Genomic DNA, 9,566 nt, shown 5'->3' with positions numbered 1-9,566 from the left:
AGATAGATAGATAGATATAGACTTTATTTATCCCAAGCTGGGAAATTACAGTGCAGCATTACACACAGTGACAATAGACAACATAAGAATAAAAATATAAAGAACAAACTATACATAATAAAATATAAAAATAGCAATAGTAAATAAAATATATTGTACAGAAGTATATACACCAAATTGGCAGTGTTGATTTAGCAGCCCAAAGTGCTTCACAGAGCAGAGTAAAAAACAGAAATAGACAACAACAGAACAGTTGCATGAAAAACTAGAGATTAGAAGAAAAGTAAAAAAAAAGGATAAACTAAAACAACGAAACAAAGTAAACAAAGTAAAATTAAGACCTATAGGGTAAAAAGCATAATTTAAACAGATACGACCTGTACAGTGTTGACTTTAGTGCAGAGTAATAAAGGAGAAATGTGCAGCTGTTATTACACAGTGTAATGGCAGGAAAGATTTCCTGTGTCTGTCCCAGAGAACTGACATGTTGCAAACGACAATATATAAAATATATGAAAGATATTTACAAGTTAAAAGATATCTAAGAAAAATACGGCAAATCAGTATAAATATGGCAAATGTATTAGATGAATGAGCAGCATAAACAGCGAGATCTATCAAAAATAACATCTTATGTCGGCATACTGGAGCCTGACGGATACTCCAGGAGTCCATGACAGTGTGTAAACGCTCACAGCCGTGTTTAAATATTTAGATTTTGCGGCCCGCTCGCTGTTAAAATAGTGTTTTTATTGCATGTAAGCAGGAGTTTCCAGCAGGTTCTCGTGGATCGTGGCTGCTGCTGTGGTCCTGCACGACGTCCACTACACATATTATTGCAACCATGTCTCTATTACAGTTTATAGTTAGTTAATGACTTGCTGCTTCTCTCTCTATCTTTAACTCAACCGGTCGCGGTGGATAACCGTCCACCGATGAGTTTGGGTCTGCCCGAGGTTTCTGCATGTTTTAAAAGGATGTTTTTCTTTGCCACCGTCACGTGGTGCTCGCTCATGATGGAACTGTTGTGTCTCTGTAAATAATATTACAAAGAGTACGGGCTAGACCTGCTCTGTATGGAAAGTGTCATGAGATATCCATCCATCCGGTTTCTGGATCGAGAGACAGAGGTTTGAACATCTTCAAAGTTTAAATCGATTTTAACTTAATCAAGCACATAATGAGCAAAGGAGGTAATTAGACGGTCGAACACCGGCTGTGAAGTCACTGTGAGAGAGAGCAACAGACTTATTTCACTGCAGACGTTTTGACTTAGCACAAAAAAAACACAGACGTAATCAATACGCTTAATTATATCGGGTCTGTTCCTTGGTATTGTGCACGCCGGCATCTTATACTGGGACGCTGAACCATTGTTAATGATAATAGTAATATCAGCTGCACCTGAGCTCCAAATATCTGCCAGGAAAAATCTCCTCTGACACTTCTCTCATTAATTCCAAACTCATTGATAACTCTGTGTTATCTAACTATTCTGTTACACAGACTGTATCACTTTAGCTGCTCGGTGACCGACACCGACACCAAACCGCATTAGTCAGTCAGTCTTGTGGTCATTGCAACGCGGCTGTGAACACCGTCTGCTTCAGCTTCAGCTCAGCGTTAACACCTTTATTATTATTATTTAGTATATCAAAGTTTGAGCGCATGTTATGTCGTGTGATTCTTTTGGCACTGTTCACATATTTCTATACAAACAAGCAAAAAAGTATCATAATTTAGTCATAACAGAACACAAAGATGATTTTGATGTCAGTGCTCACAGCCTCTAGAGTTAGATGTCAGTGGTATACAGTGTACCATCCATTTCTGTAACTGCTTATATGTCATCAGGGTGAGATGGGGGGCTGGTGTCTGCTCAAGCCGACTTAGGACAAGTTGCCAGCTCATCACAGGGCACATGGACACATACAACCATTCACACTCACATTCACACCTACGGCCAATTTAGAGTCGCCGATTAGTGTCTTTGGACTGTGGGAGGAAGCTGGACAGAACCGACGCAGACACGAGGAGAACACACAAACTAGTCGAGGTTCGAAGCAGGAATCTGCTAACCACTGCACCACCACGCCGCCCCCCAGAATACAGCTCACGTTAAACATTATCGTCCTTGTTTGCAGCCTAACACGACAGTCTGTTTGCATCTTTCAGCTCATTGCTCGCTTTGTTCACACAGGTCAAAATACTTCAGGAGCAGCACCACAGGGGAGCATTATACAATAGAGGTATGAGTCAGACTTTTACTGGTATTATTTTCTATTTTTTTAAAATAATGAATATTCAGGATAAAGTTACATTTCTAATTGTGACTTTTTGTAATTTTGCAGTTTGAGAATCTGGTAGAGAGCGATGAGGTAAGTCTGCTCACGTTATGATGACGTATTAAAAACTTTTAATAACAAGGAGAACATTATTATTCTGCTGCTTTTATAGATGTGTGTGTGTGTATGTAGAGTTTCTGCATCGTGATGGACTGTTTTTATAAGACGTATTGTCTAATTAAAAGCTGCATTATGCTGCAACTCCCAGGATACTTTTTACTGTCAGACCCATCAGATTTTCCTCCGATAGCCATTCTCTCTTGATGGATAGAAAATGATGGGCGCACCACTGCGCAGCAGTCAGGGAGTAACTCAATTACTGTCTGCATGGTCCCAGTACATTTCACTTTCATTGCTGTGTGGCTTAAAAAAGAAATGTTGTTTGTTGCATTGCAGGCTGAGAGTCCACAGCCCTGCCCGAGGTAAGAGGTCCGGTGTGAATCTAAAAACAAATAATCATGAGTGTCCTCCCACAAAAGAAACATTGAGCAGTTTGTAACAAGTCTGTTTTGTTCTTTACTCAGGCCCATCAGTGAAGATGAGATCAAGAACCTCAAGGAGCATCGCTACACTGCCATCTCAGACAAACAGATACTGATCGACCAGAAGATCCAACTGGAGGTAAGACTCAGATTTATAACTTCGTTAGTTAAACATTCCCCGTTAATTTCATTTTATGTTTTAGACCTGTTTTTGCTTATTTTTAATTTGCTGCATTGTTTTTTCTGTTTTTGTAATTTTTTCTGTTCTGTGTCTTTTTTTGTGTTTTTGTTTATTTATTTATTTTTGTTTTGTGTTTTTCCATTTTGTTATTTCTGCTTCAGTTAGAGACACAAGAGGAGAAGTTAAGGCTAGAAGAGGAGGCTAGAAATGCCGCCCAGCGTGAGGCCGCCAGGTTGGCACGTGAACGCAAACTGAAGGAGGTGAGGCGGCACTGAGCGCTCCCTTCTGCCAGTTTGACTTGCTGCTTCTCTCCTTTTTAACCCACACTGCCCTCCATGTCTTAGAGGGACACTTTCTCTATTTACTGTCTTCTCTTTGTCCTCATTAACCTGTCCTTGTTATCCAGGCAGGGATATTACTATTTTATTATTTATGTCAGCGCTTTAGTTTACCTGACAAACTACTTTTTAAATCATCCTTTGGACAACTGTAAGTATTTCAGTTACTTTACAGCAGAGAGGCAAAAGATGACACATTTATTTCACTCGGGCGCTTCAGGGTGAAATAATATCCAGTAGGTGATGCCGAATATAAAGCAAGGACTAAAGTGCCAATAGACGTAAAACTGGCAGTGAACCTTAGTACAAGTACAAGCAGTGAAATGAGATGAAGACAAGGCTGTGCTGCAAGTATAACCATCACTTCTGCCTGTTGTTTACACGCATAAATAGAGAAATGTGCATATATATAATAATATTAAAGTGAGACTTTGTGTATTTCATATACTGTTTCAGGGAGAAAATGTAATTCTTGGTGAAAATAGGACTCGTTCATTCTTTCCACTGCTTCTCTGGTGTTGCTTTGTGATTTGCCCACATTTCTTTGATAACACCAAAACTGTTAAATGTGTTTTTTTGTTTTGTTTTTTTTTTATTCTGAATATAGTCTGTGATTTAATTCGATCATGGGAAGACATGACTATCTTTTTTTGCTTGATCTATGGTTTTATTGTTAGCAGCTGTCTGCCCAGAGGAAACGTGGCAAAGCAGATGGCTCCAGCAGTGAAACTCAGCAAAAAAAGTGAGTGACTGAAGTTCATTAGACAACAGGCTTGTTGTTCAGCTGAGGATGAGCTGTGGTCATGAGGTTCTGTATAGGTTTTTAGTAGACAGGAATGCTGGATGTATTCAAAAAGGAGCTTTCATGTTTTTTTTTTGAGCTCTCAACAGAAGCATTGATTTAATGATGTAAGCACACAGTTTACTCCTGCAGTCAGGAGGCAGTGTGTGTAGGCTGCAGAACAGATATCATAGCACTACAAGATATCCAGTCTCAGCATTCAGTGCTTAATTAATTCACAGAGAGGCGAGCTGCAAGCACACAAAGCTGAGCACTTACAGTTATTTCCATATAACAGATCGCAGCTATGAATAGCAGACTGTTCCTATGGACGCAGTCCTGATCATAGACTCTGGATGGGTGCATTAAAATCACTTTAAATGAACAATTTGACACAAAATATTGATATTTCTTCCAAGCAACCGTGCAATAAAGCATGATAACGTACAGCAAGCCGGTCATTATTGCAAAATAAACCCTGACGGGGTGATGCAGGATCCTGATGTGAAGCAGAGGCTTGCTGTACATTATTCTTACTTGTTTAATCCAAATGTTAAGTACTAAAAATCTTCAGAAGGAGGTGTGATTCACGCCCACTGACTTCTCTTATTGTTGTGTTCCAGACAAACCTCTGGGGAGGATTTCGACGTCTACCTCCAGAATGTAAAAGCTCAATCTGAGGCTTTCAGGAGTAACCGTAAGTGAACCACCCAGTCCTATTTCAACCAATATCCAGGTGTGTATCACAGTTCTCTGATGTAAGAGTCGCCTCTTTGTTTCCAGGACTGCCGTCTGACACGAACGTGGTGACTCCAAACACAGAGTGCAGCTGGGACTTCACCACCAAGACCCGCTCCACTAACGACGACGGGACCTCGCTGGATCTGGAGTGGGAAGACGAGGAAGGTGAGAGTTGGAAAGCTCTCTGATGATGCTGAGGCGTTTTTTCTTCATTATCATCCTTATTGAACTTCAAACACACAAAGTCGGAGCTCTTCTCTGCACCCCAAACCAGAGCGCCGGTTATTTCTCAGCCAAGATTGATTCTGTTTTTAGCGGCACTGCAGAAAGAAGAAGAGGAGGATGAGGCTCCTCTGGAGTCCCATTAAAATGTATAAATAACAGGAGTGAAACAAGTCTAGCTAGACTATAACTATAACTTTTGGAAATAAAGTTGTGGACATAGAGTTCATCATTCATGTGTTCATTTTTACATAATTTTAAAGTGAAGCCTACAGCTACATTAGGTCTCTACCCACATCTGACCCCTGATAAAATGCATTCTTCGTTCCTATTCAAATATCAATGTTATTTCAGAAGTTTGGCAGCAAATTCTGCTGATCCTTTGTCAGCTGGACTAGAAGTTACAGGCTTATGAGGACTCAGCAAACATTTTAAATGATATAGTTTCCTTTTCAGATCACCTTTGTCCAGCGAAATACACCTTATATAACATGAGTGTTGTTATTATTATGTATTATTCAAAGGCTGTGGGGCTGTCGGTATACTTATATACTATAATCAATTCAGCTCCAGAATCCAATTAAACACATTATGTTAAGTTTTAACCTTGGTTAAACTCACAGTATGTCCTGTACATATGGCAGTGTTGACAATAAAGTTGAACTTGAACTACCTAGCAGCAGTTTTCAACTTTCGACTGGCATAACAATGAAAGCTCGTGTCCTCCTGTGCAGGAATCAACCGCGCACTTCCACCCTGGGAGAGGTCTCGGACGGAGGAGGACATCCTTCGTGCAGCCCTGAGGCCCGGCAGCAAGCAGATGACCAGCGGGCCGACCTCCGCCTCCGAGGACTCCGCCGCACTGGAGTGGGAGAACGATTTTGTGAGTAACCATCCAGAGGACAATGCAGACACTGAATTCGAAGGGTTTGTCAATCCCGTCCTAGACACCCCTTCTGAGGACGCCTCGGACTGTGGCCTCAGGTTGGACAGCCAGGACAGATAGTGTCCAGCACCAAAGGAGACGTTTGTTGTGTCCTCTTCATGTCAAAGCTCACCAGCTTTTTGCCTCATGAAACAGAAAATGTACTCAATTGCTCTTCATATTCTTGTAATATGAAACTCTGATGCTGCGGGTATATGTTGTGAATCTCTACACTACAGAACATTGTAGTGTCCTTTTTATCTAATACTCATTTTTTCAGTGCCTTCATTTGCCAAATTAGCCGACCATATTATGCATTGTACCTTAAACTGATCAGTTTCCATCCATTAATGTGTGCTTATTTTCCATGCACAGTGCCCAGCGAATCAAACACCTGAGGTACTCTGAAGGGAAACGTTGTTTGTTAAAGCAGATGGCTGCTTTCAGATCTGTGTAATTATTCTCACTGATGCAAAAGGACATTTTTAATTAGCTGTGATAACCTATAGAGTTATGCTTTACTTTCTAAATCCCAGTAGGGGAATCTGACCCCTGCGTTTGACCTTTCCTAACTATTTAGCAGCCGTTGACAGCCACTGTGCAGTGCCTGGAGACCAGTTGCAGTTCTGAGGCCGGTGCCTTGGTCAGTGGCGATGCTAATGCATGTCTTTTGTTAGATTCTGCCCCTTTTTTTTGGGCGCCTTCAGACACAATCCTGCGCTGCGTCGAATGGCCACAGGGTCGTCCGGCGTTGCGTCTATTTGTGCTGAATCTAACCGCTGTGAAACAATCAGAAAATAACTTTATTACATTGATTAACCGGCTTTATCAACGTCTGTGCTCGCTCGCTCTTATTCACTGCCTGTGTCTCTCAACCAAACTTCTTCTTTGTGTCACTATTTTGCAGTGTATATTGCGAGCTAGACTCCCGATTTAGAAGCTGGTTCATTAAATAAACAAAACCAGAACACAACAGGTAGAGTATCAAGAGTTTAGTCCGTCAATCTACCTGGATAGTCTCAGCTTCAGTGACGTATCAGGCTGACTGTGGAGGAGTTGACTAATTGTCTGATTGGCGGCCGCAGTGTGAAGTTGCAACCCTGCGGCCTGGACCGCTGCAGTCAAAACCGACCATCCTCAGTCAAATTAATTAAAAAACCTGCACCGGATTCTGTCTGAATGCGCCTTTAGTCTCAGCTTTGCCCTTCAGTTTTATAAAGTTATTGCATGACAGCAAAAAAAGGAACTGATACACAAAGGCTGCTGAAGAAAAGGTGAAACATTAGTCTCAAACAGAACAAAAACAGACACTGATGCCACCTTTGACGATCTGGCTCATCATCAAACATTCTTTTGAATCTTGGACTGATTGCACAACATCAAACTGTCTGACTGACAGTAATCTTTAAAAAACATTATTCCTGGGTGCACAGCACTAATTTAGTAACATGCTGCATGAAAGCCGTGCTCAATGCAGTGACCCCACTCCAGTCAATAAGCGGCCGAATAGGATACAGGAGTAATATTGCCAATATTACCAAAACTCTGCGTGACTGTGCTCTTATTTTAATAGATCAACAAATTGAGACATTCAGACTCAAAGCTAACCAGAGCATGAACCATTCTTTAGCAGGGATATGCTGCATAGAGATCTTTTTATAAAACACAATTAAGCACATACAGTGACTCCTCTTCATCGGTCTGCTGTACGACAGCTGGATTTTAAAATTGCCTCTTTTTTGTTTTGTTTTTCTTTTATTACAAGATCTTTTTATGTCCAAAATAAAAAAGCACAGAACAGCAATATCATTGCCAGGCACCATGACACACACATTACAGGAGCTGTACATAATTTGAGTTATCCATGATTTGCAGCAAAATGTAGGAAGATAAGCAGTGAAGATGAGAGGGACGAACCACCAACCCACCTTTGTTATTGCAACATATATATTATAAATATATACCTAAACTAGCTTCTGTCCTGCATATCCTGAAATCCCAGAGTGATGGAGAATTACAGACGTGCGTTGAACTTGTTATGTAAACTGTTTTTCCCTGTACAGTACAAACTGATTACACACTTGGAGGAGGTGACTACAAAGGACATTGATATGTATCAATGTTGATACATATGAGACCCAGTGATGCATACATAAACAAACTACGAGATAAAGTGTAAATTAGATGAGATGGTGAGAGGTGGCCACTACATTGCAGAGGTGCAGCACGAAAAACAGTTTACATAATAAGTTAATATCAGAAATAAGTCATTTTACTGCATTTCTACTAAGACACATCTATAAGTTTCCATTACACCACTTACTTTCTTCAACTCGTTCTCTCGTTCATTGAAAATATGGAACCATTAATGAATGTAAGAGCAATTTAGTGGCACTAATTCTGGATTATTATTCTCATTTTGAATAGATGTTGTACAAATCCAAACAACTGGGATAAAGCGAGATGATTTAAGATGTTGATGTTGACATAATGTGATTGTTTTTTTGCTTTGTTTTTCCACTGCTTATATTAAAAACAATATTATTTGGTAATCAAATATTCAAATACAACTCTGTGGTGTAAACTTTGATCCTATGATTGATGCTGCTGTATTCATTATTTTAGGTCTTGTGCGTTAACATCTTTATACCCGTCACGTCACGGTCGATCATGGACTGAGACTTAGTGTTTCACATTGATTATTTAATCTGTTTGAATCAAATATTGGTCACTGATTGCACTCCAATGTGTGGATTTTTAATTTGCTGTTAGCAGCCCGTAGAGAACGTTCACTGAAATGACTCACGTGTGTGTGAAGAGGAAACTGATGTGACAACTGTGCACTACTGTAGAAGTGTGTAGACGGGGATGTGGGTTGATGTGCAGAGTGTGTGATTTTAAAACAGTTTTTTTCTTGAGCACATTTGATTATTATGTTTTGCTGTGATTACATCATCTCTGAGTTAATCACTGTAACTTTAAAAAACTGTAACTGAACATTCCTTGTCACACTGAGCCTACAAAAAAAAATAAAGTTATAGAAAAATGTGTTGGACGTCACATACACTCACTGTAATGATCATGGCGTAGCGAGTACAGCTTGGGTTGGTACATTTGTATTGAACAGAATCATTACCTTAATCAGGCTTGTTGCTAGAAGTTAAATATTTAATGAGAATGTTCATTTCAAGGTGATATTTCACACTGACAGTGCACGCACAGTACCTGACAAGACTCAAAGGTGACAAACCAAAGTAAGTGACTTTAGGCGGCAGGTTGTACCAAAACCAAGTCAAAACAACTTTTTAAAAGTAGATCTAAAATATCTTTGAATGTTTTACTGAGGTCAAATATCACTTTAACTAGAGGTACTGTATGGATGTACTTAAAGTGACACTTATTGATACTGTGTGCTCATCCACCAAAGCGTCTTTAGACTGTACAGCTACAACATTTTTTATAAAAGTTGGTTCTTATTCGTGATATTTGCTCATTCATATGATATCCAAAATCATGTGACTTGGTCACAGACAAATAAATAATAAACCTTG

The 9,566-nt window shown here is 39.9% G+C and overlaps 1 protein-coding gene across 4 annotated transcripts in view; it reads left to right on the top strand.

Annotated features, from left to right (window-relative positions):
• ap1ar (adaptor related protein complex 1 associated regulatory protein) overlaps positions 1–9,566 on the top strand; it is a 20,087-nt gene extending 10,521 nt beyond the window's left edge. The window contains exons 2-10 of one of the 4 annotated variants that reach the window (XM_027280973.1): positions 2,201–2,249; positions 2,352–2,378; positions 2,742–2,767; positions 2,870–2,966; positions 3,170–3,268; positions 4,027–4,088; positions 4,751–4,824; positions 4,911–5,033; positions 5,825–9,566. In XM_027280973.1, coding sequence (XP_027136774.1) covers positions 2,201–2,249; positions 2,352–2,378; positions 2,742–2,767; positions 2,870–2,966; positions 3,170–3,268; positions 4,027–4,088; positions 4,751–4,824; positions 4,911–5,033; positions 5,825–6,096 — 829 coding nt within the window. In that variant the 3' untranslated portion in view covers positions 6,097–9,566. Of the gene's footprint in view, positions 1–2,200; positions 2,250–2,351; positions 2,379–2,741; positions 2,768–2,869; positions 2,967–3,169; positions 3,269–4,023; positions 4,089–4,750; positions 4,825–4,910; positions 5,034–5,824 lie in introns of all 4 variants that reach the window. The other 3 variants (XM_027280972.1, XM_027280975.1, XM_027280974.1) reach the window with 3 other exon arrangements.

The sequence above is a fragment of the Larimichthys crocea genome, chromosome I, assembly GCF_000972845.2.
Source record: "Larimichthys crocea isolate SSNF chromosome I, L_crocea_2.0, whole genome shotgun sequence".
In the NCBI taxonomy this organism is placed as follows: domain Eukaryota; kingdom Metazoa; phylum Chordata; class Actinopteri; family Sciaenidae; genus Larimichthys; species Larimichthys crocea.
Note: the sequence above shows the minus strand (reverse complement) of the source record. Positions and strands in the feature narration are given on the sequence as shown.